At 51.6% G+C, this 18,950-nt stretch overlaps 1 protein-coding gene across 3 annotated transcripts in view; it reads left to right on the top strand.

Annotated features, from left to right (window-relative positions):
• Positions 1–18,750, top strand: part of Dscam (DS cell adhesion molecule) — a 660,878-nt gene extending 642,128 nt beyond the window's left edge. The window contains exons 31-33 of one of the 3 annotated variants that reach the window (XM_021725291.2): positions 202–399; positions 1,794–2,096; positions 17,763–18,750. In XM_021725291.2, the coding sequence (XP_021580966.1) occupies positions 202–399; positions 1,794–2,096; positions 17,763–18,136 (875 nt within the window). In that variant the 3' untranslated portion in view covers positions 18,137–18,750. Of the gene's footprint in view, positions 1–201; positions 400–1,793; positions 2,097–3,553; positions 3,843–5,769; positions 7,166–17,762 lie in introns of those variants that run through there. The other 2 variants (XM_078044665.1, XM_078044664.1) reach the window with 2 other exon arrangements.
• Positions 18,751–18,950: the final 200 nt, after the last annotated feature.

The following is an 18,950-nucleotide window of genomic DNA, read 5'->3' as shown; positions in this document are numbered from 1 at the left end:
AGGCTTTTGTCTCCAAATAAAATGTCCTTCCCCCGCAGGGCTTTTAAAACCCCTTTGGAATCTGATGAACCTGGAGGACCATGGGGAGGAAAGAGCAAGGGCCCCCACAGGAAAAGCCAAGAAGGCTTCCTGCCAGGCCGGGTAGAGACAGCCGCCCCAGCGCCGGCCCCAGCTGACCGCGGTCCTCTTGTGTCTTCACAGATCCCACCACCAGGAGGAACGCCAAGGCCGGGCCCACAGCCAGAAACCGGTACGCCAGCCAGTGGACCCTCAACAGACCCCACCCCACCATCTCAGCACACACCCTCACCACAGACTGGAGGCTGCCGACGCCCCGGGCCACGGGCTCCGTGGACAAGGAGAGTGACAGTTACAGCGTCAGCCCCTCGCAAGACACAGGTGCGGCCCTGTACGCGCCCCTCATCCCTGGGGATCAGGCCTTGCTCACAGCATGGGCTTCCCTGGCTTCTTGGGGAGGGGAGAGTGGGTCTCCTCTACTCCTGCTTCCGCCCTTCTGAAAGCCACTTGCGCACTGTTGAGCTGTTCTCTAGAACCACAGAACCTTCCAGCAGATCCTCTGTGCAGGGCCCAGGGGATTCTGCAAAGCAAAACCAAAAGCTTCCCTCTTGGTGACCCACCCAGGCCAAGCTCTCCTTTTAGTTCCTACCCAACTAGGAGAAATACGGGCATTCTTAAATTTCCACCCACACGATTGCCCTAATTACTGATCACACTCAGGCATCTGACCCAATCCCCACGCCGGGATTAGGCTCCCACACCTGAGGCTGCACGGCCAGGTCACGGCAGCCTCTGTGGCGCACCCAGGCTGATCTGTTTGACAATTCAACGGGGCTTGATTATAAGGTAAGTCATCTGGTCGGTGGCATCAGCCACTGAGATTTCACTTCTGAGAGAAGACAGGAGGGCCTAAGAATAGCAGTGTGCTGCCCACCCCACCCCCCTCAAATTCTGGAAAGAAATTATATCTGAACCTAATAGCTGCAGGAAATTTTAATACTCATTTTCTTTTGTTCTTGATGATACACTTCAAAAACAGAGTTCCAGAGGTGGAGCATCGCCGTGCCAATTTATTTTTGTGTCTGTTATTTCTCTTAGAAGGTTCTCAGAGTTCCGCAGAGGTGAACTTCAAAACTTTTTAGTAGGTTTAAAATGCGGAGGCTTCTCTGATGGGGGGGATATGGCCCAGTTAAAAGGCAAGTCAGCCCTGGGTTTTGTCCCAGGTGTTCCCTGGTCCCCGTAGAAGGTGCCACAACAAAGGATGAGTCCAGGGGTCAGGGACACTTCTGCCTGGTGGCCAATTTCTTTGCAGAGTCACATCATCTCTAAGCATCCCCACATCTCGCTTCCCAGGCTGAGGCCGGAGGGGCTGATCTGCAGAGCTGGAACCATCCATGCCAATCAATGAGTCTCTAAGGACCAGATCGATTTGCAAGTCAGAGCAGGGAGCGGGATGCTGCAGCCCATTGACACCACGCTCCAGAGAGTTTTCAATAAAAGCAGGACTTTTTAAGGGGCCCCATTACTTATTCATGAAAAACGTCCAGGGCTGAGACATCTGACTGCCGGGATTCGATCGAAACCAAGATTCCCTGGGCCGAATGCTGAGGTGGTGAAGCTGGCCTCAGAGCGGCGGAGTCTTCTGACAAAGCCAAGACTCCTGCCAGATCCTCCTGGGATCTGGAAGGAATGGCCAGAAGCCAGGGAGGGTGGCCCCGAGGGTTCACACTTCGCCTGGTGAGTCACCGTCTCCCTTTCTCTTCCCTGGGGTGTAGATCGAGCAAGAAGCAGCATGGTCTCCACAGAAAGTGCCTCGTCCACCTACGAAGAGCTGGCCAGGGCCTACGAGCACGCCAAGATGGAAGAGCAGCTGAGGCACGCCAAGTTCACCATCACCGAGTGCTTCATCTCGGACACGTCCTCCGAACAGTTGACGGCAGGGACAAACGAGTACACGGACAGTCTGACCTCCAGCACCCCTTCGGAATCGGGGATCTGCAGGTTCACTGCGTCTCCCCCCAAACCTCAGGATGGAGGACGGGTGATGAACATGGCCGTCCCGAAGGCACATCGGCCAGGTGAGGATGGCAGGGGGACCACAGTGCAGGGGCGCTACCTGCCTAGTTCACACCCGCCACTATGAAAGCTTTTGCAGGCCCAGACTGAGGGGGGGCAGTGTTCTGTGTCTGGATTGCTGCATAAAGAATCATCCCAAAGCGTCTTGGCTGAAAACAAGAATCATTCATTTTGTTCCTGAATCTCAAATTTGGTCAGGGCCTAGTGAATACAGCAAGCTGGGGAGGCTCGATCATACCTATGGGGCCTATTTCCAAAATAGCTCACTCACCCAGCAAGTTAATGCTAGCTAAATTTTCCCCATAGGGGTCTCTCCACAAGGTGGCTCGAGTTTCCTCCTATCATTGTAGCTCACAGCAAAGAGCACATACTCCAAAACATAGACAGTGGATGTAGCCAATTTCTCAGGGTTGGCCTGGAAACTGTATTAGTCAGTTTTCCTGGCTATAACAAAATACCTGAGGCTGAGTTCTTGTAAAGAAAAGAAATTTATTTAGCTCCACATTCTGGAGGTTGGAGAGCATGGTTGTGGCATCAGCTTCAGTGCTGGTGAGGACCTCATGGCAAAGGCATCACAACAGTGGGAATACATGTGAGAGAAGATCACAGGAGGCAATGCGAAGTCAGGCACAGGAAAGGGCTCTTTTTGAACAGCTCACTGTTCAGAGAACTAACTCAGAGGCCCATGGGCATTGATCCTTCCAAGGACAATGCCCCTAGTGACCTTTCGTAGGTCCCACCTCTTAAAATCCCACCACCTCCTCCTGTTGCCACACTAAGGACTGTGCTCTCAACACACTATTTCACACAGTCGCCCAGCACCCCTTCCACCATGTTCCACCCACATGGTCACAGAGCCACACAGTCCAGATCTAAGAGAAGGAGACCCCCACTGCTTGATGAGGAAGGTTCAAGGACTCGGGTGGGGGTCTGCATTTTAAGACTGCCGTGGAGAGGGCGATTGAAGGGAGAGCCATCTTACCAGGAGCCAGTGTGGGCTTGGCTTTCCTGAGTTACTCAAGATGACCGGAGCTGGCCCATGTAGGTGAGCAGGTATCTGATCTCCAACTTGACTGTGTGTGAGCAGCTGGGGTTTGTGAGGGGCACTTGCCAACTCCACTAGCAGTGGCTGGTGGAAAATGTGAATGAGTGAGGGGGTTAGGCAGGTCAAAGTGTACTGAGGTCAAGGACAGTTCATGGACTGTCCAAAGAGGAGAGACCAGCAAACTCCTTCCAGTGGGTTTCAGGTGGTAACAGGGACTTAGTACGGGCTTGTGTTTTAGGAGAATTCAGCAATCTTGGTTTTGCATGGAAACTGACAGCTGTTAGGTCTTGGCTCCAGAACTTGCCAGCCAGTGTGTGTGCCACCATTGAGACAAACCCTCATACTCCATCAACTCACAGTGGCCATTTTAATCTCATCTGAAAAGTTACTTTTTTCCTTTTCAACCTGAAACAGTTGCCTGGAGACCATCCTTCACACACTAGCCAATCTTGACAAATCCCGATTGACTTCTCATTTTGCCCATTTTCTGAACCACTGTGCTGGTTCTGTTTCAAATCTTCATCTCCAGTCCTGAATCATTGCTGTTCCCTTGGGTTTTATGGCATAAGGCCCAGCAGAAATGAGCCTTATAAATGCATAAAAATATATAAAATACGAATTGTCTATCCAGCAAATAATCTTCCAAACAGACTCAAGATTCCTACCAGCATACAATAAAGAATTATGGCTTCATTTATTTTCATTCTGTCTACCTTCACAGGGGAGAGGACACGCCGTTATTTGTGGGTGCTGTTACTTCCAATATTTTTTTTTGCTGATAAGCTTTTATTTGCAAGGCAAATGCAGAACAGCCAGGGATCAATGCTGTGGCTTTTTGTACCTCTTCAACTTGAGAGTGAGAAGGGCAGGGGAGGTGGACATGAGCCTCTGGGCACCTCTTCAGCCTTCGTGGATGGCCACTGCGTCCATCGAGCGCTTGCGCAGGAGACAGGTGTCTTAGTGCAGGTGAGGCACGTAGCAGAGAAGATGCCGGAGACGTGGGTGCAGGCGCCTGCTGTTGTCTCATTGAGGTCTTTTGAGAACCCTGCAGGACTCCACCTGTGCTGCTGGCCTCCCCTCCCTTCCTACTTTTATTTCTGCTCAGTGGCCATCAGAGTCCTGCCAGCACCACCTCATCTGAGTATCCCTTTTAAGTACTTTAGCATCCATCTAAGAGAATGTGGCTGCATTTTGCCTCTGAGTGTGACCAAGGGCACAGGATGAGCTTCTGGGTTGAGTGACTGCCCTACTTGTGCAGGCCTTTAAATAATTAAAGGCTGGACGTTTCTTTTTGATGGCATGTTGTTCAGGTTGTTGGACAGTAATTTTTTCCGAGTCTGTAGTTTGTTCGTGACATTGTTGCTTAGATCCATTAGAGCAGCTGAAAGATCACAACAGAGTTACTATGGTCTTAATCTATTATTTAGAGGAAAATGATTGTATAACTTTAGGTATGAATCATTCCTTCAATCCATGTGAGTTCCAATGTCCACAAGCTTGGTTTTGTCTAACCCGGGTGACTGAATTATTCCTGAATGTTTAATGAGCTTCAGAAAAATGGTCTGCCCTCCGAAAGGCCTGCTGGTGCTCCTTCCCAACGCAGCCAAAGTCGACGTGGAGCATGGAGCCCAGGCCCAGTGGGAGGGAACATATCTGTGACACTAAAGAAAAGAGGTGAGCAGACTGGGGACTGCAGAGTCAGACCCACGGGGACCCACTGACAGCGTGGTCCTGGGCAGCAGCAAGATCCAAAGGATCCCTACAAGTTGAGGCAGAAAGATGGGGGCTTATAACACAATCAGGATAAAAGGGAGTTGGTCCACATCTCAGCGTCCCTGTTGACCTCAAGCTTAGACCAGGGTCTGGCACCTTCCTGGCTCCAGGGCGCACAAAGCTCCATGTGCCATGCTGATTTCATCCATCTCGAGCATTCTGGGCAACTCCTTAGGGAAAACCAAGCAGAATAACTTGGGGGCAGTCGCGGTAGTTGCGACCCAGGGTGGCTGCAGTCATGTCAAGCTGAATCGGGACAAAACCCACGGTGGTGATGGATTGTGATGCCGGCCCCAGGCCGTGTCTAAATCAGCAGCTCCTGGAACAGCGCTTTGAAGCCACATCCTTTCTTTCCCTGCGTCCCCTCTGGGTTCTAGAAGGGGCTGGCCATTCTGTTTCTGCTCAGTCTTCCAACCTCTGCACATCTCCTCACCATTAGCCCTTCCTCTTCTGGACCATCCCATTTCCCTCCTTTCCCTTTTCCTTCTTCTGCCTTCAGCCCCACTAGTTTTGATCCCAAACTTTTCAGTTTGCTACGAACAGGGATCAAATTGCACAGAGTTGGCCAGATCTGCTCCAGGAGACAGGAGGCACGTCTTGGCTGCTTTTTCATCTTTTGCTCCCCGGGGTCTACCAGATACCCAGTGGGCACACAATTAATAGTCAAGAGTCACTTCACCTGACTGAGCAGCCCTGGATGCACACCCCTGGCACCGTGTCTGGCAACGCTGACCAACTGTTAAAATATCGCCACTGCTATAAATTATTAGTCAAACACAGGAGGACAGTTATGTCGACGCCATCTTCCTGCATCCTTTTAAACAGAGCGATTTACCTTGTGGACTTTCCCTTAACAGATTAAAAGGAAAGCTCTTCCACAGACCAAGGGCTGCCCCCCATGATACGCAGAGGCCACACAAGGCAGCCACCAGGATCGAGCTTGAGACTTTTAATAAAACCTGAATTTTGAATTCTTAAAATTTTTAGATTTTAAGTAAAAAAAAATACTGTGTGTAATTATAAGTAATAATGTTCTAAAAGTAAAACTAAAAAATAAACAAAACACAAATATTTCTTATTCTTGATTCTCTGAGAAATTGCTGGAAAGTCACTAGCTCTCCGTCCCCTGGGGCAGGTGCCTTCCAGGGCTTTGATTCTGCTGCCTGTTCTTGGTTTCGGGAGCGTTTTGAGCAGTTTCTCCCATTCTTGGATTACTGCTGCTTCTTTATTCATGATGTTTATCCTGTGCTATCAAAGAGGCCCTTGCATAAAGCTCCTTAAATCAATTTAAAGCTTCAAATCTGCAGCCCGACGCAGCTTGGCCCCCATCAGCGTTGGCACTTCTACTCTGTGGGCCTCTGCGGCCATTTGAGGTTTTCCAGCTGGAAATGGCCACAGCCTGCCACCACCTTGTTAATCCACTGAAAGAAACAGCTATTTGAAGCAGCTCTTGGATTTTCATTTCTACCTGGCTCTCAGGTTGGCTCTTGAATAAAAATTAGCCTCCAGAAATCTTGGCTACCAAGTAACCCTTTGCCCCACACTCTCCCCTCACCACCTTGAGCTCCACTCCGGGCAGATAATCAGACTGACTGTTTCTCCACCAAACAGCAGCCCTCCATTCCTCTCAAGCAGCCACGTCTCTCTCCTGCAGGCAGGCCGGCTGGATCTCATCTCAGGTCTTGCATCCTCCTCCTCTTCTTTGTACATCACTGAAATTCTTGAAATTTCTATCATGAGTGTTTCTCGAGAGCCGTGGAAAGGATCTCCTTTCAGGTGCAGAAGTCTGATGTGCACACACGTGTGCATGCACAATTGAGCACATGCATGGATGCATACAGGGTCATCAAACACACGGTAGGACACGTGCGTGGGCACATGTGCGTGACTCGTGCACACATACACACCGCAGGTCTCTGACTCCGCCCTTCCCCAGAGAGCCTTGCTTCATCCCTCCTGGCCACTTTCCTTTCTTTCTTTGGCACACTTTTACGGAATGTCCCCTGAGGAACTGGCCCTGTTTGGGGAGTTGAGGACATGGCAGTGAATAGACCTGCAGAGGCCCTGCCTCGAAGGTGCTTGCCTTCCCGGGAGGGCAGATGGTCACACAGGCCCAGGACATAGTTTGGGAACATGGTAAGTGCAGGGAAGAGACATAGCTCTGGGGAGGAGTCATTTGACAGGGAAAAGAGGTTCGGGGACAGCCTCTTGGAGACGATGAGCAGGAACCCGGGGGCAGCATTCAAGGAGGGGGGAGTGAAGATGCAGGCGGGGTGGCAAGGGGCTTGGCGCTCACAGCGTGGGGCAGGAACTCCCTCCAAATGGCCACAGACTGTCAGGTTAGAAGAGCGAGGAGCCAGGGACCAGGCCCCCTCGGGCCACTCTGCCCAGAGCATTTCAGGGACTCACAGAGAGAGATGACCTGCTCCTCCCAGAAACAGAACTGCCCTGATGAGCTTCTACGGGTCCGCTCCTGGAGGCTCTCCTGAGACTCGGGTCTGCTCTCAGTGGACGTCCCTTGGACACACAAGTGGCAGCGAGACGTGTTCCGAGTGGTCCCACACCTTTGAACTTGAAGCCCATTTGCTTGAAATAAAACCTTACACCTATGTCCCTAGGCCTTTGCAGTCACCTCCCCAATCCCCACCTGCCATGGTCTCAGGAGACGTGTCCTGTCCCGGGGCCACCAACCCTGTGAGTGCTCTGGCCATCTGTATAACCACTGTGGCTGCCCAGGTGCTGGCAGGCCCTCCTGCTCCAGGGCATGTTCTCTCTCTGCTGACAGCCTTGTATCCCCTCTGGGCCCTGAGACGGCTCCTTTCTCTCAGCAGGTCCATTGGGTTCTGTTCCCATTGTTGGAAAATAATAGAGTGTATGAGTCCCTTAAGCCATGAAAGCAAAGGAGAGGCCTGCACCCTGACACGCCAGGTGACCATCAAGAACCCTCCAGAGCCTAGCGCTACACATAGCCAGCAACAAGCCCCACCAGGTGACCATCAAGAACCCTCCAGAGCCTAGCGCTACACATAGCCAGCAACAAGCCCCACCACAGGGACCAAAGCTCGCCACATTCCAGAAGATCCTTCTCCATCGGCAAATGTGTCATTCATGTCCATCCATCGAATATTTTTTTCACTATAAAAAGATGCTGAGTATTATCCTATGAATTAAAGAGTTAACATATTAAATCAACATTTCCCAGTTTTATTCATTGATCAGAGTAAGATGCCCTAGCAGACAGCAGAAGTAAGAGTCCTGGAGGCACAAGACAGGAAAGTCTTGAGAAAGTCCAAGAAATGAGACAAAAGCGAGTTTATGGGAGACAGGCACACACACGCACACACACACACACACACACACACACACACACACACACTCACACACTCACACACTCCCTGCACGTGGCCCGTGAGGTGCTATGATAAGCCAATGCCACGTGAAGGCCCAGCGATATCCTTAAAAGATATTAAGGTAGGATGAAGACAGCAGGGACCACCACCATATCATTCCATGTGGCCCGGTGTGGATTCTTTGGGTACCAAGTTCGTATCCATCCTCCATCCCAAACTGGGGAAAACCAGGCACTCTTCCAAGTAACTGAGCCAAGTCTCTCCTGTTGAAAACCCGCTGACAGCTTCCTGCTGCCCTCAGAGACCTACAGGACCCTGAGGGATTGGCCCCGGTCTCCCAGCCGACCCCCAGTCTCGCTCAGCTTCTCCTGTGGGGTGTTTGTAGGTGTGGGCTGTTGAGAAGGGTCTTCCAGCTCCCTGGCAACGCACATGCCAGCCCCCAGCAGGTTCCAATTCAGGTAGTCCTCAGTGTGTCTAAAGCGGCTCTCCAAAGGTCTTCAGTGGAGCTGGACCTGACAGTGGGCCTCAGGGGTCCTTCCCCAGCACGTGCTCCAAATCCCTGCTAATGAGTTCAGAGCCTGCCTCGGGGCAAGGGAAGCTTTTCCAATTCAGAACCAACCACAGGATCTCAGAAGACTCTGGAGCTGCAGCCTACTTCATCCCTCAGTGCAGTTTTTAAATTTCACCAGCAAGTCGGAAGAACACCATATCAACAAGCTCTTAAAAATGCATGAAGCCTGCATACCAGCAGGGACGGTAACGGCACTTGCCCAGGGACCTCTGGTATCAGGCTCACATGATTTATTCAGGGTTTTTCCTGGTTGCCGTTTGTGAGTAGAGATTCGTTTACTGAGAGAGATTCGTTTACAAGTTTTCATTACCGTACTGCAGCATTAATATTCAACGAACAAAGCATGGGGGCCCATCTGCTGCTGGGATGGGCGGACCCCACGCTCCCCCGGGGTGTGAGCTCCTTGGGGCGCCCCTGTCCTTGCAGTCTGAGCTCTGGTTTTTATTGAAATTGCTAGAACTCAGGGTGGGCATCCTTTGCTTCCTGCTTTAACATCTACACCCAGCTTCACGCAAGACAGACATCAAACCTTGTTAGAAATTGATGAAAGATTCTTTCTTTGTCCCCTGAGGCAATTCGAGCCCCTGAGGGCTGCTACGCTTTTGTTCCACATGAATTTGGAAACGCACTTGCAAGTTTCCACGATTTCTGACCAAGGAAGCGTTGCACAGGGGGAGGAGAGGCTGATGCAATGTGCCCTGGGATGTGGAGCCCCAGGAATGCCCTCATTTGTTCCACACTTTCCCTGGAATTCCTAAAGCAGATGACTCAACCCGTTTTCTTAGGTGCGATGGCTCAAAGCATAAGAAAGACTCTTTTAGGCTTAAAGGTATCCTGAGAAATGGTGCTCTGGATTAGACTAAGGAGCTCTGGAACTCAAAGGGTCCCAGCGCTATTTGGAAGCACAGGCAGGATGTCTGCACAAAGCTCCAAACCTGTGCCTTTCCCCTGGGCTCAGCTCCCAGCTCACCAGGCACCGTGGTAGGAAGACGTGGGGGTTCCCTCAGATCCCAGTCCCCTGGGCATCTTATGTCTTGGAATTAGGAACTTTAGTCCTCTAAACTGGGTTTTCTCAACAGCAGCACCATGAAGAGTTGAGACAAGGTAGCTCTCTGCAGTGGGGAGTCCTGTGCATGATGGATGTTGAGCAGCATCCCTGACCTCTGACCAATGGATGCCAGTAGCACGCTCCTCGCCCTCCAATGGTGATGATCAAAAGTATCTTAGACATTGCCACATGTCCCGGGGTCGGGTGGGGGTCACCGCTGGTGGATAATCAGTGCTATAGTCTTCAGATGTTTTCTACTAGTGCGGCGTGTGGCAAATGGCAGGAATCACCGATGGAGAACAGACTAGTGGAATGCACTCCCCTCCATTGTAGGTTCTCTGAATCGATTCATTCTTGTTCTGTTTCGGTATTGATTTTGCCATCTTTCCTTGGAAGCTGAAATAAATTTAGACCTTGTGTGTGAGTCTGAATACATTAAGAAAGTTCAGGAAGCTTTGCTGTCAGCTAAAGGGAGGCAGGATTTCCCTACAGCAGTTTTCACACCATCAGGCCACCGGTGGCTAGACCCCTCCCTTCACGGAGGGTGGCAAGCTCCAGGCAGGGTCCTGCTGATGGATGAGGAGTCTGTTCCAGGTCCGGAGGCGAGGAGGTGATAATGACATTGGCGTGCAAAGTGGTTAGGGATGAAGGGAAAAATCAATGTTGACTTATTTAATCTAAACTTCCAGAGACATTAGTGGCACTGTAGGTCCCCAGAGGACAGTGGCAGAGGATGAGAAATGTAGCATTATATCAAATAATAGGCATAGCATTGCGATAATGGCTAAATCCTCCTCATCCCTGGAGGTGTGAGGCCACGCCGCTGCCTGGGGTGCCTGCGGCAGGCAGTGATGGGTGCAGCTGGTGATCTGCAGCAAGGACAATGAGGAAAATAGGAGAGAGAGATGGGGGCCAGCGAGGGCTGGGCTGTCACCACGGGTATGCGTGTCTCGGAAGCTCTGCACAGGGATTCTCATCACTAGCAGTGTGCGTTTCTTCTCGTCTCAGGCACCTGCCCCTCTTCCTCTCCACCCTTTGCCACTGTGATTCAGTTAACGTGTTTCTCTCTTCCATCTGCCTTTCCCTATGTGTGACGCTTGATCTCCCACTTCCCTCTCTCCCTGGGCTGTGTCTCCATGTCACCTTCCTCTGCCTCTGTCTGTCTGTGTTTCCAGCTCTCTGGCTCCTTCTCTCTTCTCTCTCCTCCTCCTCCCTCTCCCCAGGCCTCTGTCTGTCTCCTGGCTCTTCCACCCTCCTCCCCCGAGCCTGCCCATCTCAGAGCCCACGCTCAGCTTTCTCTCCCCATCAGCCGTGCCTGCCGTCCCTTGCCTTATGACAAGGGGCACAGGGGCACAGAGCATGGAGGGGCTTATGGCGCGCAAATGTGAATTCCAAATCTCCCAAGTCTGCAGTGGATCAAGTCCCACAGGCCTAGAGGGGACTGGTCAGCCTCTGTCCCCCTGCCTTTGTCCAGGTTAGGCTTGGGAAGGAGACACTGATGGAGTCCAGCTAACTGGGAAGGGGCTAGAAGGGTGAGCAATTAGGCAAGCAGGGCAAAGGGACATGAAGTGACCCAGATCTGGGTCCTTCTGCCAGAGGGCCAGTGTCCCAGAGTCCAGGGAAAGCAAACAGGAGAGAGGGAGGGGAAGGACATGGAGAAAGCTCAGAAGGAAGCCACGTGGAGGAGGTGAGGTGACAGACGGAGTGAGCAATTCCCCCCAAACCCTGCGGGAGACCCTGAGACCCACTGCAGCTGTGCGGGGCCCAGACTGGGCTGCAGCTCCTTGAATGTCTGTGCAGTGACGGGTCTGACGTGTAGGGTGCAGGGCCTGGGTGCCTGACACAGGCGACGCCGTGGAATGGTGACCCCACACTGTGACTGTGGATTTCAGAGCAGAAAGGGTCCTGGAACCTCTGGGCCACTACTGTCCTCAAGCATGTGGGGGCCTCAGGAGGTCCTGGCTGATCAGCACGGGTCACGTTGCTCCCTGTGCCTTAAGAGGAGTCTGCTCCCTCCTGGGGCAACTCTGGAGAGCGGGGGTCCAGGTAAGGGAGCACTGCCAGCTGCCTTGGGTGCCTTTGGAGTCAGCTGGACAGGTGTCCTCTTCTGCAGGGAGCAGGGCGAGGGGGTGATTCAGGCTTGGCCTTGGAGAGACACTAGGAAGGATGAGTGACAGGGAAGTGCCAGCTTTGCACATGGGGACTTCTTGGAGCTGAGCAGAGTGGGGCACCATTAGCCATGTCCAGGGTCATGGCTCTGTGGGTCCTTAGGAGCTCCCTCCTTTTCCCTTGGTTGATGGACAAGAAGAATTCAGCATGGCTCCCTGGGAGAATGTCCCAAGCCCATCATATCCAAGAAGAAAGGACATTGGAGTGAGTTTCCTGGGGATGCAATGGCAAATCACCATGGACCAGGTGGCTTAGAGGCACTCACATTATTCTCTCACAGTTCTGGAGACCAGAAGCTCAAAGTCAAGGTCTCGGCAGGGCATATGTGGGAAGAGCCCCTTCCCTGCCTCTTTCAGCCTCTGGCAGCTCCAGGTGTCCTTGGCCTGTGGCTGCCTCCCTCCGGGCTCTGTTCCGTTTCCGGTTTCCAGGTGGCCTTCTGCTCTGTGTCCCTGTCTCACCCCGCCCTCTGCCCTTCACTTCTAAGGACACATGCTGCTGGGGTTAGAGCCCACCCTGATCCTCCTCTCCTGATCCTTAACTGTCATGATCCCTGCAAAGACCCTTTCTCCAGATGAGGTCACACTCAGAGATGCCGAGGAAGGGTCACTGGGTATATCTCTTTGGGGACCACTAATCGACCCTCTGTAGACAAACACGAAGATTCAGAGAAGAGTTCCTGCTCACCCTGGCTGACCTCCAGCCCAGACTTCAGGCCCTCATTCCTTGGTGAAGCTTCCACGAGTTTCCTAATGCGTCCTGGCCACAGCTCTCCATAGTAGATTCTGTGACTCCCGTCTCGGGAACGAGGAAGCCAAGTGCAGATCCACAGCATCCGACAAATGCAGGCAATGTCCTCCCACCCTCTACCTGCAATGTCACAGCTGGAATCCATGTTGGAACAGGCAGGCAGACAGCAGGGCAGGGCAGGGCAGGACAAGTGGTCTGCCGATGTCCCAGTGGTCCTCAGAGTCCCCCACTTCACTCTCCTTCTGGAGCAATAGCTGCATGAGTTGCCTTGGTAACTGTGTAGGCATCTGAAAAACAGTAAATGGCCAGACGACTAGAAATTCCGGTTTCCCAAGTGGTACTTGGACCGGGTGGGGATTTTAATGGACGTAAAGCATCCATAATAAACAAAGCCCACCACTGACTGCTCTGGTGCCTTCTCCCCGAGAGTTCATGAATTATGGAGAGAGTTCATTTACAGCTTTCACACAGTCGAAAGGGCTATTTGAGCGCTAATCAGGAAATGCATATTGTCCAAAAATGTTGCCTGAGAGTACCATGCAGCCTCATGAAGCTCCACCTGCAGAACAGGACACGTGGGCAGTATTGGACATGGAAACAGGTGGCAGAGTGGCCATCAGAGACACGGCAACTCAGCTCTAGTACATAAAGACCTGAGGCTGAGCCCTTCCCATTTGAAGGATTTGCATTTCTCCCCAGTCTTTCCAGCTATGAGAACCCTCTAGATCACTCCATCTGAAGTGGGCACACCTGCAGACACGGGGGGTGGGGTGGGAAGGGGAGGGGAGGCGGGGGGCGGGCAGATGCCATGGGCTTTGTCTTTTATTTCGAACATGTTCGTTCTGTCCAATCTAACGCCTGCGCGTCCTGTAATCCTGCCGGGACCAAGATGCCAAGGCTTTGTAGCACTTTAATACATTTGGAACATTTAATGGAGAACTGCTAGGATAGCGACTGGTCCCCAGATTGGTTATAACACATTTCAAATACATCCAATGTGCAAGACTGAGTCGGGTCTCAGAAATACCATGAGGTATTCTTAACCTACATTTTTAAATAACCCTGGAGGTAAATGCCTTCCACATGTTCTCAAATATTTGAATATAATAAAGCTAACAGTAGCCATATAAATAAATAAATAACCAAACTAATATAATTTGCTTATCAGACTCTTAGGAATAGACGGATAATCACTTTTTTAAAAGTATGTACATAAAATCCACAAATTGTGAAATTGATCAATGAGAGGGTGTTGATTCACATGGAAAATGTTCTTCACATTGCAAAATAATTCTCCAGCTTATTTCTTAGTGACAGCTGTGGTAATGATTTTGTGATATTTGTTTGCAAATAATTAATCCCTCTCAGAGAAGATTGAGAAACAGATCCATTTTCATTCATGAAGATATGTGAAATTTCCAGTGCCATAAGGTTTCTTTTTGAAAACTTAAATACTTGCATTTTTTTCAGGAGCAAAGCTAATCTACATGTGTGATACACCTGTACCTTCAACATTAGAGTCTGCTATTGCTAGGCCTACAGATGCAGCAAGTAACCAAAACCCTTTTCACAGAAATGCCAGATTATGTCTTTCCTTTCTGCAGGAGCGTAATGGCCAATTTATGGTCAAGGTATTTTTTCTGGGGTTTCCTTGGGTCCAGTTCACCATATGAAGCTAACATTGAATTAGTGTGTTTGGTTTCCATGAGCCAATTCCAAAGTGTTGCTGGGGCCATTTTAGTGAATGACAGGCTGCAGATCTTGATGGCATCATACGATTACTCATTGCTTAGTAGGGTGAGGACATCCTGAGAAAGCCAATGACAAAGTGCAATGATTCTTTAATCACAATACCAAGGCAGGCCAGTGTAATTCAAAGACAGGGAAGTCATGTGGTGAATTTCCCAAGAATAAGGTATCCTTCCTCTTGTTCTGGGGAAAAAAATCCTAAGAAGAGCAATAGCATTTTGAGAATTTGTATGTTCTTTTAAATCAGGTGCACTGCATTTCCAGCACCTGTCCTGGATTTATTTATTCTGGGCCTCCTCTTCTGTTTCCCTGGTCATTCTCTTTCAGTGGTTAACTTGAGGGCACCTTCTGGGGCTCTGGGTTGAACCCTATCTGAACACTGGTCCTCCCAGAGTCTTGTCAGTATGTCAGCTAGCTCACCTGGTCTTGCAATCACCTGACCCCTCACCTTTCAGAGCCTGAGAGCCCAAAAATACTGGATGAGGAAATCTCTATGGATGACTGTGAGCTAATAGGAAAATGCAGAAAGCAGGGGATATTTGGAAGCAAGAGACAGGCATTTTTACTTATTTTAGATTCAGAAAAGAAAAAGTTGTGCTAGGTATATATTAAGATAAATATGCCTACTGGACATCTTTTCTAGGATGTTCCCAACCATATCCAATTCAACATGTTATCTTTTGCCACCAAACATGTATTTCTCCTGTACATCCGTTCACAGCCAATAGTTTGTATTAGTCTGCTTTTGTTACTGTAACAAAAATACCTGATACAAACTAATTTATAAAGAAAAGAGATTGATTTAGCTCTCAGTGTTCAAGGATGAAAGTCCAAAAAGCATAGCACCAACTCTTGTGATGGCCCATGGCAATGGTGGGAGTGAGACTATGTGGGAAAAAGAGACCACCTCTCAAAACAGGAAGCCAGACCGTGATTGAGGTCCACATCCTTTCTAAGGGCCCCACGGGCCTATGGCTGTCCCACTAGACCATATCTCTTAAAGCTCACTTCAACTCTCATCACTTCATATCTCACACCGAGGACCAACCTTCCAACTCGTGAGCCTTTGGGCGACACATGGAAACTATATCCAAACCAGGATGGTTCCAGCGTCTACCCTCCCTGAACCTGAGCCCTGGGGGAGCCGTACCTGACCCACCCTCTGCTTCTCCACCCCTACTTGTCTTCCGTTCTGAATCTGTCTCCTTTGGTCTCCTAGTTTCAATCCTCTCCTCTCTCCCACGGCTGCCCCCTGAGCTCAGCCCATGTCCACGTCTCCCTGACCTGCACACCCTCCTACCTGGACTCTCGGCTCCAAGACTGCAGACCCCCAGCCCGTTCTCCGGCACCAGAGCTAGTGTGTCATGAGCTGCAGGTGTGCAAAGACGGTGATTCCGGGAGGCCTCAGGGTGGCCGAGGAGAGCCCTGGCATTCACCCCAACATGCTGCACAAACACCCCTTGTCCATTTCTAGCTTGAAATGAAAAGTGTGAGAAGTACAGGGCTGGAGAACATGTGGACTTTGCTCCAAGACAGCAGAGACTCTGAGCCAGGCCTAGTCCAGCTGGAGCTATAGAGCGCTGCTTGTAAAGTGCATCCCGCGGCTGGGCCCTGAGTCCTGGTACATTGTGGGGGCAGGGGGACAGGGAGGGACGGCTCAAGCCTTGAGCCAGGGGCGGGGGGGATAGAGGGAATCAGGAGGCACTGTGCAAGCAAATGCCCTGGAGGGAAGGTGTCCAGGAGGCCGGCGAGGGCTCATGTGTTAGTGTCTGGGAGGAAGGGACGGCCTGAACAAGATTGGGCACACGGGAGAAAGTAGCACTTTGGGGTGAAGGGGGGCTAGGGCTGGCCTTCTTGACCCGTGTGTGCAGACTGTGACATTTAAACTTCAGGATGGACATTCATGTGGACATGTCTAGCAAAGCTTCTGAAAGCCAAGCCCAGGGCTCAGGAGAGAGCGAAAAAGGGAAGGGGGGAGATTTGTACAGAGGTGGTGCAAACAGCCGAGGAGAGGCCGCCGGGAAGCTCCGCGTTTACGGAATGGGGAGAGGAAGGAGAGAGGAGTGGCAGTCAGAGGTGCCCGGAGAGGTCTGGGAGCCCATGGGGCTGCACATGGTCACAGCACAATACGCAGGATGGGGACCAAGGGGACACCGTCACGGATGGCCCTTAGAGGCTGACGTCAGTGATGGAAAGTCATGGAAACCACATCAGTTGAGGTTCCCAAGAAGCGGATGCCGAGACAGAGCGACGTGCAGGGATTGGTTGGGGAAATTCTTGTAAAGAATGCAGAAGGCAGGGAGCGTCCGGGGCCAGGCTGCAGGTCTGGCACCTGTGGGAGCACACCTGTGGGGAAGAAGGACGCGGGCAGGAGGGACCTGGGGGAGGGAACCTCTGAGAACTGCTGCCAGGCTGCTGTGGACCCCTGAGCAGAAGCTGCCTGTGAGGGAAATCTGCACTGAGCAGAAATGCTCGCCGGTGACCGCGCCTTGCTGGCCCCTGCCTTGGCACTGCCCAGGGGAGAGGTGCAGCTGGAGCTGCCCATCAGCCAGCCTTTCCCTCCCAAAGCAGAGGCTGCTAAAGGAGATCAGAGGTGCGTTTCCGTGGCACCCAGAGGCCAGAGCAAGCGACCTTGCCAAGGCAGTGGAAAGACGGATGCTCTGCTCAGTTGCCCTCGCTGTGCACCCCGCACAGAGACGGAGGACATAGGGGGCGCCCTAGCAGGGTGGCCAGACCCACGAGGGAGGCCTGTGCTGTGCTGTCTCCACCCTGAGCCAAGGAGGAAAGCTGTACCCAGGGAGCCGACCGGGGTCCCAGGGTTCCTCAGAACTTCCCAGACAGGAGCCCGCTGCCCACCACTCCTCCCTCCTCCAGCCCTGGGCCCTCCCGGCACCTCGCGTCCCAGGGGCTTCTGTCTGTCACCCTTGGTGCCCAGCAGACCTGATTTCTTGGGCGTCTGTTTTTCTTCTGGTTATGGTGTCTGGATCTTGTCTCCATTTCTGTGGCTCAGGTATGACACTGATGAACCAAAGTGACACGTAGAAGCCAGCTCTTCAGGGCCCCGCAGACAAGTGTGAGATCATCCAGTGCCTCTGTGGGGAGCTGCAGGGGTGTCTGAGAATCCCCCACACAGGGGCATCTCCCCTCCAGCCTGACTGGGCCCCGCGCGTGTTCACCCCCCCGGGAAGCCAGCTAACTCTCTGTGTTTCTTTCCAGGTGACCTCATACATTTGCCTCCATACCTTAGAATGGACTTCTTGTTAAACCGAGGTGCGCCAGGCACCAGCAGGGACCTGAGTTTAGGACAAGCGTGCTTGGAACCTCAGAAAAGCAGGACCCTGAAGCGCCCCGCGGTCCTGGAGCCCATCCCCATGGAGGCCTCCTCCGCCGCCGCCGCGGCAGCCGCCGCCACCGCCTCCACGCGAGAAGGACAGTCGTGGCAGCAGGGGGCCGTGGCCACGTTACCTCAGCGAGAAGGGGCAGAGCTGGGACAGGCCGCCAAGATGAGCAGCTCCCAGGAATCTCTGCTCGACTCCCGGGGCCATTTGAAAGGAAACAATCCCTACGCCAAGTCTTACACCCTGGTATAACAAACGGCGCGGCTGGACAGCGGTTGTAAATACAATTTAAACAATCCAATCAAAGCTACCTTTTTTTTACGGAATTCCAATATTTATAATTAAAGAAAATTGCCAAAATATATTAAAAAAAAAAAAAAGAAAATACTGAAACCACAGACAGTGCAAAGACTCTCCTGCTTTTTTTCTGTCTGAGTGTGAGCTCCACCTGCCTGGGCATCTGATTTTTTGGGAAAGAAGTCCAGTTTTATGATCTTCACAGGCTACTGCATTTTTACTGATTTTCTACAAAGTGCATGGGGACTAATTAAACCTTCTGACTGGAAGTTCTGTCACACACGAGTCAAGAAAGAAAATAAGGAGGGGGGGAAATCAGCCTATTTGTGAATTTAAAAGGAACATTGATTTGGGGGCAGGGGACAGCTTTAGTCACGTTCGCACACCTTTCTTTCCCGTTAGAAACCGGGTCCTCCATTTGATCTTTTGTTGTTAATTAGGATGAGTGCCGTCAGTGAAGGGGTGGGGGGAATCAATTTGGTTTTCTTTTTTGTTTATTTTTTAATTTGATGAGACACTCTTTGCATTTTGTCTAAGCGAAATAAAAAAGAAAAGGTGGTCTGCCTTTATTTCAATGTCTGCTCCTCTGGCCTCCGACGGAGCGCGTGGGTCTCCTTCCTGCTGATCCTGGGTTTGCCAACACCGGAACTGACCCAGAGCCCAATTCAATGAGCCAGAGAAGACACCGCTGTTCCCAGCTCCTTGGGAACAGTGAAGAAGGTGCAGCTGCATCTCTCGGGCTGGAGACTGCAGAATGGGGGCTGGTCTC

This window comes from Ictidomys tridecemlineatus, chromosome 3, assembly GCF_052094955.1.
Source record: "Ictidomys tridecemlineatus isolate mIctTri1 chromosome 3, mIctTri1.hap1, whole genome shotgun sequence".
In the NCBI taxonomy this organism is placed as follows: domain Eukaryota; kingdom Metazoa; phylum Chordata; class Mammalia; order Rodentia; family Sciuridae; genus Ictidomys; species Ictidomys tridecemlineatus.
This window is presented reverse-complemented; position numbering and strand designations above follow the sequence as displayed.